This window comes from Dromiciops gliroides, chromosome 1 (genome assembly GCF_019393635.1).
Source record: "Dromiciops gliroides isolate mDroGli1 chromosome 1, mDroGli1.pri, whole genome shotgun sequence".
Classification (NCBI taxonomy): domain Eukaryota; kingdom Metazoa; phylum Chordata; class Mammalia; order Microbiotheria; family Microbiotheriidae; genus Dromiciops; species Dromiciops gliroides.
The window spans coordinates 50,101,326-50,122,175 of NC_057861.1; the positions used below are offsets into that span (position 1 = coordinate 50,101,326).

The 20,850-nt window shown below is 54.5% G+C and overlaps 1 protein-coding gene across 3 annotated transcripts in view; it reads left to right on the forward strand.

The window, feature by feature from the left end:
• KCNN1 (potassium calcium-activated channel subfamily N member 1) overlaps positions 1-15,287 on the forward strand; it is a 36,335-nt gene extending 21,048 nt beyond the window's left edge. For 2 of the 3 annotated variants that reach the window (XM_043977550.1, XM_043977553.1), the window contains exons 4-12: positions 2,848-3,266; positions 4,225-4,233; positions 7,095-7,236; positions 7,560-7,670; positions 7,960-8,087; positions 12,949-12,957; positions 13,738-13,807; positions 14,275-14,501; positions 14,593-15,287. In XM_043977550.1, the coding sequence (XP_043833485.1) occupies positions 2,848-3,266; positions 4,225-4,233; positions 7,095-7,236; positions 7,560-7,670; positions 7,960-8,087; positions 12,949-12,957; positions 13,738-13,807; positions 14,275-14,501; positions 14,593-14,770 (1,293 nt within the window). In that variant the 3' untranslated portion in view covers positions 14,771-15,287. The remainder of the gene's footprint in view (positions 1-2,847; positions 3,267-4,224; positions 4,234-7,094; positions 7,237-7,559; positions 7,671-7,959; positions 8,088-12,948; positions 12,958-13,737; positions 13,808-14,274; positions 14,502-14,592) is intronic. The other variant, XM_043977551.1, reaches the window with a different exon arrangement.
• The last annotated feature ends 5,563 nt before the right edge of the window (positions 15,288-20,850 follow it).

The window sequence follows — 20,850 nt, forward strand, 5'->3', positions numbered from 1 at the left end:
AAAAAGGACTTATATGAGTAATAGAAAAGACTAAACACATTTCATGAAAAAGGACTGTCTGCTGAGAGCTTCGTTCTGACGTTTCAGAATACTGCTGGGGTCTTATTGGGAATCTGGGGGGATGGATTCCTAGCAGAAAGCTCAAATGTGGCCTGCATTGGTGTAGGTAGCAGCCTCTGAAATGGGGGGATGCCTATAGACTCAGGCTCCTCACCTTTGCTTTTCCCAGACTCACCGTCCTCTCCTGCCTCAGTTTCTAGCATTTCAGTATCTTCCTGCCCGAGTAACTGGTATAAGTGTTTTCCTCCTTGGTTGGTTCATCCTTTCTTACTTCACAACAAACTGATCTATGAGAACACTTTGTTTCCTTCCACATACAAGCCAGCAATGCCAAGATGATGGGTTCAAAGATTCCAACTGAGCCAAATTTGCCATTCCTTTTTCCTGGCTTCCTGACTTTGGTATCACACTTTTCACTTCCATTTAGTCCCCTGAGCTATTCAAGTCATTTAATTTATCAAGTCATTTTATCAATTTAATTGATTAACTTATCAAGTCATGTAATTTATCAATATCACTGGATTCCTTCAGTAAAGGAATCCCAAGTGAAATTCTGGATTTTCTCCCTTTTTCAACCAGTTGCTTGGATGCTTCCTCAGGGGCTGTTTGAGCTTTCTCTCCTTTCCTTTCATTTTGTTTGTTTTGGGTTTTTTTGTCTTTTTCTTTTTTGTGGGGCAGTGAGGGTTAAGTGACTTGCCCAAGGTCACATAGCTAGTAAGTGTCAAGTATCTGAGGCGGATTTGAACTCGGGTCCTCCTGAATCCAGGGTTGGTGCTTTATCCACTGTGCCACTTAGCTGCCTCCTTTTCATTTTGACTTGCTTTTCTTGGCAGGTTGTTCTTTGCTTTGTCCTTTCGAATTAGAAAGATCTGTTGAAGTCTAGGCTCCTAGTGATGGTTAACTTCACTCTCTCCAAACTAAGTTCCCTAAATAAGATGACAACCCCCCTTTGTAGTTACAAATGTAGCTATGTTCTAGGTCACAACACTTACTTCCGTGTTCTGGAGATGGCCAACGAGGCTCAGTAGAGAAATGGGTTGGGTATTAAAGGCACAATCCTTCAGATACTTTTCACAATCTCCATCCAAATATTTTCAGGGATCTACGTGTACTTCATCAGTGACATCAGAAAGAGCCCTTCGGTCATGCTGAACTTCACTATCAGAATTATTGTGTATAGGCCAGTTATGGTCAGAAAATGGAAACGTTCTATGTTCTAAGGGCCCTCCCAAGCTCTGATATTCTGTGTTCCAAGGGCCCTCCCAGGCTTGACATTCCCTGTTCTAAGGGTCCTCCCAGCTCTGACATTTTCTTTTTTAAAAACCACTTATTGGGGGGCAGCTAGGTGGCACAGTGGATAGAACACCAGCCCTGGAGTCAGGAGTACCTGAGTTCAAATCCGGCCTCAGACACTTGACACTTACTGTGTGACCCTGGGCAAGTCACTTAACCCCAATTGCCGCACCAAAAAACAAAACAAAACAAAAAAATACCCACTTATTAATGCTGTTTTACACTGCTCCTACTTCCCAATGTCTCTTCTCCTTAATAGAACACTCCCAGGCAGGCAAAACAAAGCAGCTTATCAACCAAGTCTGGCTGTCTGCTGCTGGCTTTGCACCCATAGGCCACACCACCTTTCTGCCAAGAGGAGAGGCCTCGCTGGGTGTCAGGACGTTTTCATTGACGTTATTTCAGGCCTCGAAGAGGTCATTCTGGTCTTGCCAGCTTTGCTCAGCATCACTTCCTTACAAGTCTTCCTATTTTTCTGTGGATTCTTCATATTCATCCTTTCTCATCAAGCTCCCACTGCAGGCTTTGTCTGACCATTCCCAAGTCCAGGGACACCCTGGCACTTTGCTTCTTTCCTGCCACAGCGAGGGATGCTTCTGAGATATTTTTGCCCGTGGGCCTTTCCCACCATCTTTGATTTCCTTGGGATGGACTCCCTGGAAAGGATCTGCTGGTTCAGAGGATATGGCCGTCCGCCTGTGCCGGTTGTTTCCTAGGCCGCAGTGGGGCGAGCCCTCCCTGGTGACCAAAGCAACTCATCAGAACCATCCCCGGAAGAGAAGGGGTCTGGGTGGGGCTGTGCTCAGCCTTTTGTTGGCCAGCTATGTTCCGTTGGTTAGTCTGCATTCAGAGATCGGCTTGGAGAGTAGTTCTGTGACTTTGGTGGTGTGCTTCCAAACGGTTTTCCTAAGCATTTGCATCACCTTCATGGCTCTGCTGGCCTTCTGTTCCCTAAAGGTTCTCTTTGCCTGACGTTCTTATTTCAGGGAACCTTCTTTACTTGGGTAAGTAGGTGGTTCAGTGGCCAGAACATGCTGGGCTTGGAGTCTGGAAAACCAGAGTCCAGATCCAGCTTCAGACACTAAGTACCTGTGTGACTCTGGGCAAGTCATTTAACTTCTGCCTTGGTTTCCTCAACTGTAAACAGCACCTAGCTCAGAGGGTGGTTGTGAGGATCAGATGAGATGATATTTATAAAGCGCTGTGCCTGGTGCACTGTCTTTTTTTTTTTTTTTTTTTTTGCAGGGCAATGGGGGTTAAGTGACTTACCCAGGGTCACACAGCTAGTAAGTGTCAAGTGTCTAAGGTCAGATTTGAACTCAGGTCCTTCTGAGTCCAGGGCTGGTGCTTTATCCACTGTGCCACCTAGCTGCTCCTCAGCCTTTTCTAAATGCTTCTTCCCCACCCACTCCCCACCTGCCTCAGGTGCTTTGACCAGTCCCTTTCCTCCCTCTCATCCCCCACACTGAGTCCTCTCCCCTCCTCCCTTTGCAGCTGTTCATGGTGGACAACGGGGCTGACGACTGGCGCATCGCCATGACCTACGAGCGGATCTTCTTCATCGCGCTGGAGCTGGCGGTGTGCGCAGTGCACCCTGTGCCCGGCCAGTACCTGTTCACCTGGACAGCCCGCCTGGCTTTCACCTACACCACGTCGGTGGCAGACGCAGACGTGGACGTCATCCTCTCCATCCCCATGTTCTTGCGCCTCTACCTCATCGGCCGAGTCATGCTCCTGCACAGCAAGCTCTTCACTGACGCCTCATCCAGAAGCATTGGGGCCCTCAACAAGATCCACTTTGACACCCGATTTGTCATGAAGACACTCATGACCATCTGTCCCGGCACAGTCCTTCTCGTCTTCAGCATCTCCTCCTGGATCATCGCCGCCTGGACCGTCCGAGTCTGTGAGAGGTGCGCCGGCGCCTCTGGGGCGCTCCAGTCTTCTTCCCCTTCCAGAGGCAGGCAGCCCTCGGGGGGCCCTTCGACCCCAGATCAGGCTCCTCACCCCTAGGCTCTGACCTCAGCTCTTCCCCACCCACTCCGGCCTTCTCAGTGTGGCTCTGATCTCCCCTTCCCTTAGGGGTCCCTGTGACCAACCCCCAGTCAATCCCCTTCTCTTGAGCCTCTGGTGAGGTCCTGGTGATGCCAGCTCTCCTTTTCCCCTTCCCTGCAGGTCCCTGGGATGCCTCCTTTCCCCTGAGCTCCCTGGGATCCACAGCTCTTGTCCTCTCCTTCCAATCTCAATGAGTCCTGATTTACACTTCTCCCCTGGGTTCTCCATGAGCCCCCCCTCCCAACTCTACCACCCTGAGCAGGCCTCCATGCCCCCAACCCCCTTCTCAGGCCCCTGGACACTCTGTGACTCTAGTCCTCGCTGTGGCTTCTCTCAGACCTCTCCCTCAGGGCCCTCAGTGACTTCCCCCCAGTCCTTCTCTTCTGAACCTCCTAAGGTCTCTTATAGCCTGAGCCTGCTGCCCTGGTCCTCAGGGGACTTGGGGCGTGTTATCTCCTTGTCCTGGCCCCAGCTCTTCTCCCCTCTGACACAGGGGAGCTCCCCGCTCCATCCTGCCCCCTTTGCCCTCTTCTTGATTCCTCGTGACCAGCCTTGTAGGTTGTTGTCTACCTTGTGCCCTATAGGGCAGAGACCCCTTCCTCTCTCTGGTGCCCAGCTCAGTCACATCTGAGTGGCTAGAGGCTCCAGGCCAGGTAACGTCAGGCTGGCTACCTGGGGCCTTGGCAACGTGGTGGATGGTGTGGGTCTCTGGCTTCCCAGCCCCCTTTCCCCTCCCTCTCCATCTCCCCAGAGGGTAGGCAGATGCTTCATTTAACCACCTCTCCTCTTCCCTCCCCTTGCTCCGTCATCTGGTAGGGAAAAAATGTGAGTTGGCCTCCCTAACACAGAGCTGTTCTGCTGCCCCCCCCCTTCCCTGACTCATGCCAGTCAGAATTTATGATTAGCTGCTGTGGCTGGAGGGAGGGGGCAGGTGGGGAGCGGCTCCCTGGGGGAGGTAGTGAGGCCAGGAGTCTGAACCTTGAAAGGCTGGAACCACTGGGGGCTGTGCCCAGGCCCCTGCTGCCACAGCCCAGCCCCCATCCCCTTCCCCTTCCTGCCTGTGAAATGGGGGCATCAGGCTTCTCCATTTCCCGTCAGGGCCGGCCACCTCCTGGCCTCTTCCCGGCCCTGGTCAGACCTTAGACCAGTAAGCAGACCCTCCCGCTCTGCCCTACCAAGAGTCCCACATTCCCCCGGGGAGATGAAGCCATAATCCATCCCTGCCCATAGAGCTTCAAGGCTAGGTGAGGAAATAAGACTTGGCAGGAAGGGGGAATGAGAATGATTCAGAATCAAGTTGGGGTGGGGGTGGCTAGCGTCCCAGAGAGAGGCTGCCCCATGCTGGCTCTGGAGTCGAATCCTCGCTCTGCCACATGCTCAGTGCCTTGGTGTTGCCATCTGTAAAATGAGGGGGTTGAGCTGGATGGTTTTGGGGGTCTCACTCAGCTCCCAATCAGCACTCCTGTGAATTCCTAGAAGAGCACCCTAAAACCATAAAACCATTTAAAAAACATATGCTTTTAGCTCCTGAGAGCTCCGAGTACAGGAATTCCCTTGCAAGTGGCTGTCCAGCCTCTGTTGGGATACCTCCAGTGCCGGGGAACTCTCTACCACCACAGGTAGCTCATCCCATTCACTGAGAACAGCCTGGCTGTTAGGGAGATCTCCTGCTGCCCTCCGCATCCCTTTCCCACCTTAGTTCTAGTTTCACTTTCTGGGATCAAGCCAGCTTCCCTAGGTGACCTCTGGGTACAAGAGAGAAAAGTCTGGCTGTAGGGAAGGTGCTCGCGTGCGCGCTCTCTCTCTCTCTCTCTCTCTCTCTCTCTCTCACACACACACACACACACACACACACACACACACACACACACACACAGAGCCTCCTTCAAGCTAAGGAAGGGCTCAGCCTTGTCCTCCTGGGCCTCAGAGAACAGGACTGTGAGGGGCAACTTAGCAAAGATGACCTGAGGCATCACATAACCTTCCCATAGTGCACTGGGCCACCTCTGGCTCCTTGCTAGAGTAGAGACTGCTTTCGAGGTCATGCCTGCCCACAGAGGGGTGTTCTCCCAAGAGTTCAGTGCCACCCTAATTCTGGGGTGCTGGGGCCCGTACAGGCCCTAGACCTGGGAGGTCTTTGGGGGTGGATCAGCAGCCTCTCACCTGGAACCCCAAGCCCAGGCCGCCTCTTTAGTCCATGGCAGAGCTGGACCCTCGGGTCCTCCTGGGTGGGGGATGGGCAATAGCAGACCCTACCATCCACTACCCGCTCTCTGCAGTTCCAAGTCACTCCCTTCAAGGGTCACTTCCTGCCTCAGCCTCCTTGATCCCTGAGGACCCCTAGAGAAGGGAGAAGGAGCCTGGGAGATGCATGTTGGGGGGAGAAGCGGCCAATCCTAAATTCTCAGCCCAGCTTGCTTAAAGCTGCCTCCGTCTCCTCTGTGGATGTGTCCCCCTTTAGCCCAATGCCCTCCACCCTGCCCTGCATGACCCCTTGTCTGTCCCCTTCCTGAAGGGCTTTCTTGGCACTCACAGTGTCTTCAGTCCCTTCTCTGTGGACCATGCCCAGCCCCTTTGGGGGTTGTCCTACCAGGGTGGAACAGGCAGGGGTTAGTCAGGAGAGTGGTACAGGGCCTAGGATAGCCCAAGATGTGGAGAGTCTTCTCTCGTTCTTGTGGGTACTCTCTGGCTCACAGGGCCCCAATGTGGGGTGCAGAGGGGTAGGACTACCAAGAAAGCCGGGACCACTCCCTCAGCCCCTCCCTGTCACCATTCCTACCAGCCTCCCATGGCCCACTTTGAGGGTCAGGGGGGAAAGTCTGCTCGGACTCAGGGTAGACCCTGGGAATGTCCTCCCACAGGCTTGTCACTGAGATTCCTGGCTCAGTTCTCTGCCTCCTTTTCACTTCCTGCCCCCTCTCCAATAAATGCCGGGCTTCTGTCTCCCTCTCCTTCAGAGTAGGCCGCACACCAGGAAGGCCAGGCTCTGGCCACTGTCCTGCTGATGGCCGTAGGACGTGGACAAGTCCCTTCCCCTCTTAGAGCCTCAGTTTTCCACCCATAAAATGGGAGTAATATTCCCCGTCCTCCCTCCCTCTTTAAGTAGAGGGTAAATGGAGCAGACACAGCGCAAACCACCTGCAGACTAACTCAGGCCTGTCCCCCTGCCCCTCCTCCCTCCCTCGTGTGTCCCTCGGAGCTTTCCCACTGGCCAGGAAAGCACTTCCTTGTGTCCAGCCTGAATCTCCTCTCCCCTGCCGCAGCTTATGGTGCCTGCCGCCGGCCTCCACCGCAGCATCTCTTGCTGACTGTCTGTTTGTCTCATTTCCTGGGCGTGTGTTTCAGTCTCTGTCTGCCTCCTGGCTGGGGGAGGGGGACCAGTAAAAGCCCCCTCCCACTCCAGCAGGCCAGGTGGGGGGCAGGGGAGGCTTGGCTTCCCAGGGGCTGGAAGGGAGCTCTAACCGTCTTCCTTCTGCTAAAGCTGAGGCCACATGAGATCTTTAGTTTCCAAAGCCTGCCCAGGTCAGACCACAATCCTTCCAGCTGTGGCTCTGGCCTGAGAACATCCCGGGCCTGGCGTGGGTCTCCTTTGGGCTGCTTCCGAGCTGCCTCCTATTTTGGCAGCTGGCCAGCCAGGAAGAAACTGCCATCAGTTGGCCTTGACCTGGACCTTCCCTTGTCTATAGGTATCACGACAAGCAGGAGGTAACCAGCAGCTTCCTGGGGGCCATGTGGCTGATCTCCATCACCTTTCTGTCCATTGGCTACGGGGACATGGTACCCCACACCTACTGTGGGAAGGGCGTGTGTCTCCTCACGGGCATCATGGTAAGGGGACCCTGTTTTGGAACTCCCTGTCCTAGGTGGGGGGAAGATGCCGCCCCTGCCTTTGGGAAGAGCATCTCCTGCCCTGTCCCTGCTTGGAGTTCTGGGGAGGAGCCTATGGCCTGCCTGCCTGGAGGAGGGAAGTCTGAAGTGGGAGAGCTCGGGCCTAGAGAGGTGGGCATCCATAAAGCATCCTCTTAAAAGATGCAGGGAGCGTGCCCCGCTGCAGCCGTCAGTATTGACAGGACACCCCTGGGCTTAGTCTAGGAAGGCTTCTGGAATTGGGGATCACGCAGTCACTGCCTCACCCTAATGCCCCTCCCCAGGGCGCCGGCTGCACAGCCCTCGTGGTGGCCGTGGTGGCCCGAAAACTGGAGCTTACCAAGGCTGAGAAACACGTCCACAACTTCATGATGGACACTCAGCTTACCAAGCGGGTGAGTGTTTGCCCCTCTCCAAGCATGTGCCCCCTGGCACTGCCAGGCCCAGAGGCCAAGTCCTGCTCTCTCGATGTCTGTCTGCAGTTGCCCACGCTCGGGTTCTTGTGGGGGTGGCCCGGGCACGCACAGACATGCAGAGAGATAAGCCTCCAGGCCCTTGTCTGTGGGCAGGATTCTCAATCAAAAAACTCCTAGAAGAGGGGCTGATCAGGAGAGAGGACCCTCATGCCCATGCACCCAGGGCCTGGCTGATCATCGGTCTCTTGTGTGCCTCGCCCCGGCCCAGGTCAAAAATGCTGCCGCCAACGTACTCAGGGAAACGTGGCTCATTTACAAACACACCAAGCTGGTGAGGAAGCCCGACCATGCCCGAGTTCGGAAACACCAGCGTAAGTTCCTTCAGGCCATCCATCAGTAAGTGCACCACCTTTCCCTGCTTCTGTTTCTGGGTCTGCCCTTCCCCTCGGGATCCACACCAAAGCCCCAGGTTGCCCCCTCCTCAGTGACCCCGCCAGGCCTGCTATCCTGCGGTGCCCTCCACCCTGGGCATCATACAGCTCAGGGGAGATAGGTCCCAGATCTATCCAGCAGGCAGTCTCTTCCCATTGGGAACTCTGCTGGGGATGCAGGTTGGGTTTCTGAGCAAGGACATTCTTCCAATTAATCCATCACTCATGTATTTGCTGCCCACTCTGGGTAAGGCCCGCACCATTTCAGTCACAAGCATGTCAAGGAATATGGCGCCTCGTCCGTGGGAGGCGATGTAGAATGTTCAGGGACCGGGAAGTTCCCGCTGTGTGCAAGGCAGTGTGGCAGGCGCAGCCGGTAGGAAGGTGTGAGGGGGCACTGTGTGGTCAGTCTTGGAAGGCTCGTCCAACCTGGAAGAGCCAGGTTGGAAAGGGTAGTACCCAGGGACCTCAGAGAGTGTCTAGTCCACGGCCTTCATTTTGCAGATGAGGGAAGACTGAGGCCATGGAAGGAAAAAGAGCCTGACCAAGGTTACACTGGGTCTGGGGCAAGGCCAGGCCCGGCCCAGCTCTCCTGGCTCCCGAGCCATGGCCCTCTCTTTGACTGCATGCTAGACCACAAAGGGCTTTGAATAGTAGGCTAAGAAGTGGAGCCCTTCCCCATCAGGCCGTGGAAGGTAGCACTAGGGGAGGGGTGTGACCAGAGCTGCCTTTTGGAAAGAGGGCTCTGGCCCCTGATCTTGGAGGGATAGAGGGAGAGAAAGGGGAGGCCGGTTAGAAGGCTGGTCCAGGCCAGTGGGGATGAGGCCTTGAAGGAAGGAGAACGGCTTGATTGGACTTGGCCGTGCAGCTGTAGCCTCTTTGGGGCCCGGAAGATGGACGGGGGGGGGGGGGGGGGGCCACCAGGAGAGATGGGGATTGGGAAAGGAAGAGGGAGGGCAGGCCCCAGGGGTGAGTCACTTCTTGCAAAGGCATCTGGAGATAGGGCCCAGAGCTGGGTAGGTGTGGTCATGGGGTGGGGTGGGGGGGGGGGGGCGGGCCAGGGCTGGAGGAGGCAGCCTTAGAGCCCCAGCTGTGGGAGGGCTAGAGGGCTAGGCTGTAGCCTCTGCCTGGCTGGCTTCCTGACTGTCCAGTGTGGTCTGGGCAAGGCCTCTTCCTTACAGTTTGGTGGCTGCGCGCCTCACTAATTTTTTTTAGTATCTTTTTTTTTTTTTAATTTTTATTTATTTATTTTTATGGGGCAATGAGGGTTAAGTGACTTGCCCAGGGTCACACAGCTAGTAAGTATCTGAGGTCAGATTTGAACTCAGGTCCTTCTGAATCCAGGGCCGGTGCTTTATCCACTGCACCACCTAGCTGCCCCCACTGATTTTTGATATTACGGTGGCCTGAAAATTCATTTTATCCCTAAACATAATTAGGAGAATGGGTGTGACGGAGGGCTGGGCACAGAGTCAACGGGGCCATGGGTGGCTGCAAGCTCCTGGTTGAGTTTGAGTGCACTGCTCCTGACAGGGAGGGAGACCAGAGCAGATGGGGGAGGGGTGTGGTGGGGCCGCCCCTGCCCTGTCTTGGCTCTGGTGCCCTGGGCAGGCTCCTTTAACTTCTCTAACTTGCTGGTCTATCAGGCGAGTGCCTGCCCTCGGGAAGCTCCCATCCTAATGGGGGAGACCACACCTAAGAGCCTAGTAGGAGATGCCAGAAAATAGATGGATAGTAACTTAGGGAATTAGGAGCCCAGGCGGCCAGAGCCTTGGAGCTGGATCAGGAAGCCCTGAGTTCAAATTCAGCTCCGGCCACCCTAACAGGGATAATAATGGCACCTGCCCCCAGGGTTGTTGGGAGGATCACATGACATGATCTTTGTAAAGCGCTTTGCAAACCTCCCTGGAAAGAAGGGGGAAGGGGGGGGCCTCCTGGAGGAGGAGGCCAGGGAGCTCCTCCCTGGCATCCCTGCACCAATGAGGTCACAGACACAGACTCCCCCCACCCATCCTCACGTGCGTTCTCAGAGTGTGCACGGATGTGCATTGATGGTGCAAGGGGGCATGTTTCAGTTTGCTGCCCAGAAAACCTGCTGGCTGTTCCCGGAGCAACACAAACCCCCTCCGGATGCTCCTCCCTGGGGCCCCTCATTGGGAATGGGGTAGTGGGGGGCCCAGCCAGCCCAGGAGGAGCCCTCAGCGCTGACGAGGAGGGGGATGCTTATACAGCTCCCGCCACCCTTTAACCCCCATCCTGTGAGGAAACTGGGGTGGGGGTCTAATCAATGGTTTGCCCAAGTTGGGTCAAAGCTGCCAAATGATGGAGCTAGGATGTGAACTTGGATCTCCTTTTATTCATTCAGCATGCTGTGTACAAGGCATTGTTAACAGAGGGATAGTGAGGAGACACTCCCTTCTGATCGGAGCAGAGCTAGAGTTGGCCAGGAAGGAGCCCAGCAGACCTGGGAGACGCCCCTTCCTCCCTGTGGGGGAGCACAGGGTGGAGAATGAGAGTAGGAACAGAGTCCTAGAAAGGGTCTGGGACTTGCCCAAGGTCACTCTGCAAGGGAGAGACAGTCTGCAAGAGGCTGGTGCTCTGCCCTCTGCCCTGCACTGCCTCCTGGTGGCACAGACGCTTGATGATTTGTTTTGAAGTTATTTTGGTTGGTTTGTTTTTCCTGAATTGTTATAAGAAAACATTTATAGTTGATGCCATGGTCAACTCAGATTTATCTCATCTGGTTCTTGGTCAGTCAACAAGCATTTATTAAGTACTGACTATGTGCCAAGGGCTATGCTGGAGACACAGGCAAACATGTGGCCCCTGCCTACAGGGAGCTTCCAGTCTGATAGGGGAGGACCACATGCCAACAACTCTGTGTGTGTGTGTGTGTGTGTGTGTGTGTGTGTGCAAGGCAGAAAGAGTAGACAGGAAGTAATCTCTGAGGGTCGGGGGGGAGGGGGTGCCAAAAGAGACTGAGAAGGAGCTGCCAGGAGGGGCAAGAACTGCAGGAAAAGCAGGTGATCTCGTGTCAGAGGCCTCACTTAGAGAGGTCAGGAAGGACGAGGACTGAGAAAAAGACCATTTGATTTGGCCATTAAGAGATAATTGACCATTTCAGAGCCGTTTTGGTCGTGCGCTGAGGGTGGAAGGTTGCAGAGGACGTCAGAAGGGGCGTAGACAGCTTGCTCCAGGAGTCTGGCCCACAAGGGCAAGAGAGACAGAGGCTGTTAGTGAGTGGGGAGGGTGGGACCAAGGGCGAGGGGGGTTAAGGACAGGGTAGACACGTAGCCAGGAAATGGGGAGAGATGGAAGACCAGGGAAAGAGAGATGAGAGAGGGGGTGTCTGGGCAAGGAGAAGGGCCACCTCCTCATGGAGACAGGGTGAGGCACAGGATGTTGCTCTGGGCTTTCTCCAGTGACGTACAAGTCGAGGCTTTGAGGACGAACGAAAAAGTCTGAATCCCTGACTTGGGGCGAGGGAGAGAGAAGGCGCCAGGGAGGTGGGAGGGCCTGGCTGAAGTGATGCTTTCTCCAGCCCCACTTAACAGCGGCAGATGGGGGATCGCTGATCCACGGTTGGATGGGCAGCAGGACAGGGGGGGCAGTGGAGACAGCAAAGTGGGCACAGCCTGGGGAAGGCTGAGGTCACAGGGACAAGGGAGAGCAGGCTGTGAGGCAGAAGAGACTGGCGGATGAACAGGGAAGTCCAGCACTTGTGGGTGGTGGTGAGATCCGGGGCCTGGCCATCTCTGGAGGGGAGATGGAGGTGTTAGGGACCTGTGAGCATGTATGCCGAGGTCTCCTCCAAGGGAAGCAGCAGCTGGGGCAGAGAGAAAGATCATCTTTCTCCAAATGCCTAAGGTCACACTGTGAATGAGTCGGGGACAGAGCTGGGCCTAGCACCCGGGGCTCCTGAACCCCAGGTTTCCCCACTGAGGCCTTGCTTAGGTTGATTGTTACACAGCCGCGTGCTTTGGGGCCCCACTGGCTGTTGGGCGGGCAGAGAAGGACCAACTGGCTAGGGTTCAAGGGAGCCCAGACTGGAGGTTGAATTGTGCCCCAGTCTGCACATCATGAACAGGAGAGAAGACACTCAAGTGGAGAGGCTGGGGGTGCCAGCAGGTGGGAGGGAAGCTCACCCAGGGTTTGGGCTGCTTCTGGCCAATTGGTGTAGGGGACAAACCCTGGGCTCTCTGCACTGGTACCTCACTAAGAAGGTGGGAGGACCCCAAAAGCCCCAGGTGGCAAGGGTGGTGGTCGGCAGCCTCCCTCAGCACAAGAGCCTTGGGGCACCTACTTCTTTGAACCCCAACCCTATGGGAGTTGCAGGGGAAGAGGACCAGGGACTTGGGCCTCCACTGCACCATGGTGGGGTTGGCAAGGACTCTGGAATCCCTATAGCCCCTAGGTCTGGCTCCTCCACTGGTTTCTAGGTTGGAGCCCCAGTATGGTCAGTTTTGGGGTGGGGAGGGATATAGATGGTCTGCCAAGGCCTGACCAAGGCACTGTCAGCGTGCCTTTTGTCCACATGAGTCCCAGCTGTTCTAGGGGATTAGGGGGTATGCCCCCCCCTTCGTCCTCTCTGAAGGGGGAGTGGGCATCTGAAAACTCCAGCTTGGGAGGCATCCATCCACAGATGCTACCCAGTTGTGTCAACATCATAGATTCTTGAAAAGGGTCCCCAGGGCTAGCACGGCTTGAGCCTCTCCCCTCTGGGGTGTCATGGTGGGGAGGTGGGCAGAGCTAATGGGCACCATGCTTGGGGCAGGCACTGATTAAAATCTACACTGTGATTTCTTTGCTCTGCTTGGTCCCACCAGGGCTCAGAAGTAAGTCCCACCCCCACCCACTGGGGGCCAGTTGCTTGACCACTACCTGCATGGGTCTGCATCAGGGGAGGGACAGGGGAAGACATGATTCAGTCCATCTTTGGCAGCCCCTTCTTCCCTTTCCCCAGGGAGAGTCCCCACCCCCCCACCCCAAGGGCCTAGAGACCAGGCTGGTCCAATTGGGCCTCTGGGGTGAGGGACAGGCAGAATGGGTCAGCTGGCCGCTGCCTGTCTGCTGCAGTGGGGCCCAGAGCATTTGCTCAGGCCTAGGGGAGGGAGCGAGCCCTGCCCTGGGGCCGGTCCAGGACAGAAGGGGCTCAGTGCCATAGCCAGACACCATCCCCTCACACCTTAGACATCTGAGCATCATCCCCACTGGCCTGGCTTTGGATCCCAGGTGCTACCTCTCTGGGAGGAGGGAGGGAGGGAGGGGAAGCAGCCAACAAGCCACGCACTCCCTCACTCTGCCCCATGCCCTACACCATGACGCCAGCTTCGTTTCTGACTCCGGGTGGATCACAACTAGGAGCGGAAAGAGTGGAGGAAATGAGGGGGCCCCGGGGGACTGCACCCCGAAACCCTCCATTGCTCTACAGGCTACTCCCTCCCACCTCATTCTCTTGCTGCATGTCCTGTGAGGCAGATCCCCCAGGGCTGGATGTAAGGGTGGGGGGTGGGAGGCCTGCATGAAGGGGATGAGGCCCCTGGGGCCACCCCCAGCTCTGGCCCTGAGTCTCACCTCCTTGGCCCTCTCCACCCCCACCCCCCATGTCTCCACAGGCTGAGGAGCGTGAAGATGGAACAGAGGAAGTTGAGTGACCAGGCTAACACTCTGGTGGACTTGGCCAAGGTGAGGCAGGCACTGCCCATGACTCACTGGGGTGGGAGAAGACTCACTCACTGGTCTAGCCCACAAGCTCTTAGCCCGTCTGTGGAGAGGATTCCTATGCTTGGGGTGGACAAAGGGCACATTCTTCCCCCTGAGGTTCCTTCCAATCTAGAATTCTGTGGCTCCCAAGGTCCAGGGTTTTGTGAGTGACCCAGTGCCAGCCTCTGCACTGTGAGTGGGCCCTTGTGCCCGATCTTGGTAGCAGGGCTGGGGCGGGGGGAGCAGAGTAGGGCCTGAGCCCTAGAACTGGCTTCCTGGCAAACCCAAAGAGTAAGAAGAGGACGAAGGCAGAGACCCCCAGCAGCCCAAAGTTGACCTGAGCCAGCATGGCTAGTGCATGTCTGCACCCAGGATTAGACCTCCCAGGCCAGGATCCCCTCTTTGGGGGCCTCCCGGGGCCCTCTGACCTCGCCACCTGTCCTCCCCAGACCCAGAACGTCATGTATGACATGGTGGCCGAGCTCCAGGGGCGCAGCGAGGACCTGGAGAAGCGGATTGCGGCCCTGGAGACCAAGCTGGACACTCTGGGAGCCGCCCTTCAGGCTCTGCCCGGCCTCATCACCCAAGCCATATGCCAGGTGCCGGCCATGGCTGGGGACGTGGGCTCCGGCACCTCCCCCCGCCGGCGCCTGCCCCCGACGGCCCCAGACAGTGGGTGAGCCTGGGGCGGCTGGGCAGGGAGACTTAACTCGGACCTTTTATGTTTAGCCATTGTGTGGCTGATCTCATTTGCTTTTTCTGTAAAGCCCTGTACAGTTATCTCTCTTGGAGTTCAAGATGCTGGAGTGGAGCCCGGCCTACTTCAGCTGGGGCCCTGAGTCCTGGCGCCACCTCCTCTCCCGGTCTGGGTCCCCAGGGCCGAGGGCAGCTGCTCCCCGGCTGCCTCTCCCTCCCTCCCTTCCCAAACCCCAGCTTGCCCTCTGAGGGGAGGGAGCCTCACAGCGGGGACTCAGCCAGTGATGCCCCTTGGAAAGTGGGGGGCTCCAGATGTTGAGCGCCCTTCCTGCCCCCAGCCCCGGGCCACTGGCCAACTTCTGATGTCAGGATCTGAGGGAGGGGGCCCTTTGAGTCTTCTGTTTCTTGGGCCCCTGGGAATTGACTGGGGCCTTCTTGGAGGGCTGGGGAGAGGACTCCTCCCGTCCCAGGGGAGGTGACAGGCTAAGAAGCTGGCCACGGGCAAGGGAGCCAAGCCCTCCCTCTCCCCGTCCCAGGCCCATATCTATGGGGTTGGGCCCAGGTGGGAGAGGCCTGCACTGGCCTATAGCGAATGTAAAAGTTGGGCAGGAGGGGGAAAGGGAGGTGGGGAAAAAAGGGAGGAGGAGAGAGTGGCTGCACACCAAGACTGGAGACCCAGGCTTCTTCCCCTTCTCCTGGGACTTCCCTGCAGCGTCATTCCTGGCACCTTGTTCACCCACAGAGGCCAACTTACAGGAGGGCCCGGCCAGAGTTAACTGTATGGGGGTGGGGTGGGGTGGGGAAGGTTTCACTGCCATTGACTCCGGCCCAGGGTCCCAGGCCCCACTTCTGCTCAGCATCTCAGCTGACCCTCCCTCCTCTGCCTCACCGGATCTCCGAGGGCCTAAGGGAGAATTCTGAAGGAGGCTCCGTGGTTCCACCGAGGTGAATCCACAAGGGAGGGAATGAGGCTGGATGGCCACCTGCGCCCCCTCCCTCCCCCACCTTGACCCCCCAGACTCAGAGGCCAGCTCCCTAAGTGGAGTAACTGATCTTCAGGGCCTTCGGACACTACTTAAGCACCTACTGTCTGCGGTGCTTTGTGTAAGACCTGAGGTTCTTAACCTGGGACCCCAAGGGGGATTGCAGAGGATCTATGAACTCAGAAGGGGAAAAGTGACATTTATTTTCACTAACCTTTAACTGAAATTTAGTATTCCCTTCACTTATTTGAGAAGGTGATTGTGGGGGGCCCCTAGGCTTCACCAGGCCACCCAAGGGGTCCATGGCACAAAAAAGGCTAAGAACCCCAGAGGAGGGAAACTGGGGGGCCAACAGTGATCTGCCCTAGCAGTGCAGATGATAACTAACCCAGGAGGGCAGAAATGAGATGCAAAGAGGAGCTGTGGTCAGGGAGAGCTTCCTGGAGGAGGTGTCTGGCTTGGGCTTTTTAAAAGAGGACAGGCGTCCCAGGCATAGGGTGGGGACAGGATGGGACAAGCTGGCACTCTGGCCTTACCTCTCAATAGAACAAATGAAGAAGACCCACCCTCGAGTGGTGAGGGAGGCCGACGTGTTCTGGCTCATCCACTTGGGAGCATAAACAGGAGGCCTCAGCAGGCAGGCTGGGTGGTTCTGGGAAGGCCCACCAAGAAGCCCCCTCCTCCGAGGGGCCCACCCTCCTCAGCTATTCCTTAGAGCAGCACTCTCGAACTTGGTGGTCTCAGGACCCCTCTGCACTCTTAAAATTCTCGAGGACTCCCTACAGAGCTTTTGTTTATCTGGGTCATAGCTATTGATTATTTACCGTATTAGAAATTAAAGTGTCTTAGTATTATTATGAAAATAGTTTTGATCTTACACATCCCCAGGGCTCCCTGGACTGCACTTTGAGAACCACTGTCCTAGAGGACGAGTATTGTTTTCTCTTTCAAGTGAAGTCAACGAGCATTTATTAAGTGCCTACTACATACCAGGCACTGCGCTAAGTGCTGGAGGACTTCATTCATTTGGGGAATGGGTGCTTCCTTGGACAGGGCTCTGAAACTACCTTGAGGCAGGGTCCACTTATAACGTAGGCCCTACCAGGTTGGGCTGGTGAATTGGGATTCCTTGGGGCAGTTTAAGTACAATCAAAGGAAGAGAAATCGGTAAGTCCCTCCACTCTCTCTTAAGTCTCAGTTTACCCGTTCCTGACATTCTGGGTTCTAACACATCTCCCACCTCTGACACTGTAAGTGTCCTCCTAGGCCCTGGGGTCTGCCTCTTGGGCAGCAATCCCACAGTTGGCCACAGGAGGGCATCCAGAGACTGAATGAGATCTCAGGAACTGTCACCTCAGAATGGGACAGAGATGGGATTTGGGAGACAGTCTGGACCCCAGACCGAGTCTGGCTCCATCTCCCAACTGGCAGAAGCCTTCCTTGATTCCTCCACACGCCCCACCCCCCACAAGCATGAGGGCCCCTCCTCATTCATGCTTTCCCAGAGCATTCCACCTGCCCCTCTGCCCCCACTGCCCCCCACTTTGTATCATACTTGTGCACCTGTTGTCTTCCCCCATTAGAATGTAATCATCATCTTGAGTTTGGGGATTGTGAATGATGCATCTGTCCTCATTTCCAGCATCCTTACAAACAGTAGGGGCTTAATAAATGCTTGTTACAGTTAAGATAGAGGGAAAGAGCTAGAGAGGAAAGGGGGGATTAAAACAGATGGAAGAGGGGCAGCTAGGTGGCACAGTGGATAGAGCACCAGCCCTGAATTCAAGAGGACCTGAGTTCAAATCCGGCCTCAGACATTTAACACATACTAGCTTGTGTGACTCTGGGCAAGTCACTCAACCCCAATTGCCTCACCTAAAAAAAAAAAAAAACAGATGGAAGGAGAGAGGTCCGAACACCTCCCTCCCAAAGCCCTCGTTTAGAGCAAGCTGAAGGTGCTGCACACAGTGGGTGCTTCATAAATGTCTTGGATTCATTTGCTGTCATGGAGTCCTCAGCTCTGTGCTGGCCTCCCCCAGCAGAGACTGCTCCATAATTTCTTTCCCTGGGTACCGCTTAGCAAAATCCCTTTGTGGGTCCCAGGCCTCAGTAATCCTTTATCCCAAATGAAAGGGTGGGCTACTTTATCATGTCATGGACCCCTCTGGCAGTGTGCCTAAGTCTGTGGGTCTTTTCTTAAATGGATAAAATAAAATCCATAGGGTTAAAAAGGATATTAATTATATTGAAATAGTTACCAAAATATTTTGGACAAGTTCATGGGCCCCAGGTTGATTAGCCCCAGCTCACTCCTCTGATCAAAATCCCTTCAGCAGCTGCAGGGGTAGGGGAGGAGCCTGTCGTTTGGAATCCTTGAGGGGGTGATATCAGGGATACCAAATGCAAGGGCCCCAAGCAGGGCCAGGCCTTTATCAGGCCCTGAGCCTACAGCTTCCCTTAAGTCTGAGGGAGGCCTGGGCACCTCAGATAAGACCTGTTTTCCTTTCCCCTAGGAGAGAAAACTACGTGCTCTCAGGCCACAGGGCCTCCAGAGAAGTAAATGCAGGCAGATCCTTTTCTTTCTCTCACCAGGACCTGAGCCAGATGGTTTTAGACTGAGAACTGAACCCTTTATAGTTAAGCCTTTAGGACAAAGAACATCAGAGAGGGGAATGGCCCTTAGAACACAGGATGTCAGAGCTGGGAGGGCCCTTAGAACCCAGAAAGTCTGAGATGTAAGGGCCCTTAGAACCCAGAATTTCAGAGGTGGGAGGGCTCTTAGAACATGGAATGTCAGAGAGGACCATCAGAACCCAGAAGGGTCTTTGGAGCATTGGGTGTTGAGAGCACACTGTGGATTCTGCAGGAGGTCAGAGTTGAGAAGGACCCTAAAACACAGAATGTCCAAAGGAGAAAGGAGCTTAGGGCACAGAATAGCAGAACCAGGAGTGACATAAGAACATAGAATCAAGATCTCAAAGGAACCTCAGATGCCACTTAATCCAAGTTGTGTGGTTACAGCAATCCCTTCTGCAGCTTCTCCTACAAGAGGTCATCCAGTCACCCATGAAGAGCACATTTCTTACAAGTGTCAGTGGGAGGCTGGGAAAATGGACAACGTCCAAATAATCAGAACTGCCCAAGCATGGGGTAGCCTCTGACAGGTCTAATCATTAGGAAGTTTCTATTTAGATGGAACCAAATCTGCCTCTGATTTCTACCTGAGGACATCTATCATGTCCCCACTGTCTTCATTTTCCCAGGGCAAACATCCCCAGTTTCTTTAATCATCATAAACCCTGTTTTCCAAGGCCCTCACTATTCTGGTTACACTCCCTATTCTTAAAACACAATGCCCCAAACTGAATGCAATATTCCAGACATGATATAACCAAGATAGAAAGACAACAGGACCATCACCCCCATCTTTCTGGACATGATGCTCCATTCAGTCTGCTTTTTTTGACTGCTGTGTCACTCTATTTATATTAAGCCTGTGGTCCACTATAACCCCCAGATCTTTCTCAGGCAAACTTCTCTAGCCACAATTCCCTTAGCTTGTACTTGTGAGGTGATTTCTTTTTTTTTTTTTTACCCTAGGTTATAACTGTTCAATTTCATTAGATGCAGCCTAATGCTCTAGCCAATTGAGATTTTCATTCAACATGTCAGCTATCTTCCCCCAGCTCCATTATCCAAGTCAAGAGCACTAGACTTGGAACCAGGGAGACCCGGGTTTGAATCCTGCTTCTGAAAATAGCTGTGTGGCTGTGGGCAAGTCAATTACCCTCTATGAGTCTGTTTTCATATTTGTGAAATGGGGCTAATACCTGTGCTACCTACCTCACAGGGTTGTTGTGAGGCTCAAAGGAAATAATGTATGTGAAGTGCTTTGGAAAACTGAAAGGCTTTGATTATTATCGCCAGATTTGACAAACTGCCATGGATGACTTCATTCGAGGCATCAAGAAGAATGTGAACTGGGCCCTGGTCAAGGGGCTGCTCCAGGCAATGTGAAGACTTAATTGACAACTTGGGGGGGGGGGGCTGGTCAACCAGCTCTGTATCCTCCCCACTGCACTCCCATCTCACCCACACGGATCATGTGGTCCTCCAAGATTGCATGGAGACTTGCATTGCTGAACTCTAGGGACACTGTTATGAGCACAGCATACTGGAGCTGGGTGGGGCCTTAGAGCATAGGATGTTAGAGCTGGAAGAACTCTGAGAACAGAATGGTAGAGCTAAGAGGGACCTTGGAACAGAATGTCAGAGCTGGGAGGGCTCTTAAAACCTAGGATGTCAGAACTGGGAGGGCCCTTAGAACATAGAATGTCAGAGCTGGGAGGGCCCTTAGAACATAGAATGTCAGAGCTGGGAGGGCCCTTAGAACACAGAATGGCAAAGCTGGGAGGGTCCTTAGAAGCCAGGATGTCAGGGCTAGGAGGGCCCTTAGGACACAAAATGTCATAGCAGAGAGGACCATCAAAGTTGGCTCAAAGAGGGAATAACAAACATACTCAGTTGGATATAGAAATCTAACTTACCCCATAAGGAAGTCTAAAAAGGGACAGGGATGGGGGCAGCTAGGTAGGTGGCACAGTGGATAAAGCACTGGCCTTGGATTCAGGAGGACATGAGTTCAAATCCAGCCTCAGACACTTGACACTTAACTAGCTGTGTGACCCTGAGCAAATCACTTAACCCCAATTGCCTCACGGAAAAAACACTCCTCAATAAGTCTGTTCGATCCAACCACTTGGACACTGGTGATTTTTCTGTAATTACTGGATGGAGCTTTTCTAAGTGCTGTGCAAATTTAATTCTTGCTGTCATCCCACACCCAAGTCACGAATACCTTTCTTCACCATCCCTGATAAACAGTCAAGGGGCCTTTGTTTAAACACTTCCAGTGACAAGGAGCTCATGACATCTCGAAGGGGAGAAAAGAAAGAGGAAGATGAGTAGATGTATAGATGGATGGATTAGCCCTTCGAAGACTTTAAACAACTATTTTTTTTTAAGTCCGTTATTGTCGCTGCCCCCTGCTTAGACCGTTCACCAGGCCCCTCCGAATGAGTCTTCCCTGCTTCCACTCCCCTTTAACAGTCCGTTTTTCACGCCCTAGGCAGCGCTCTGAGCCAACTTTCCCAAAGTTCAGGTCCGCCCTCCCGGATCCCCGAGTCCTGGGCACGTGAGGACAAACCCAGCCTTGCCGTCGGATGTCATCCCCCACACACGCCCCTCCCGCGCGAGTACGGAATTTCCAGCCCTAGGGTGGGTACCTTCCGGGCTGGGGCAGGGAGGATGCCCTTGGGCGGAGCTTGCAGATAAGGTGTGGTCTTG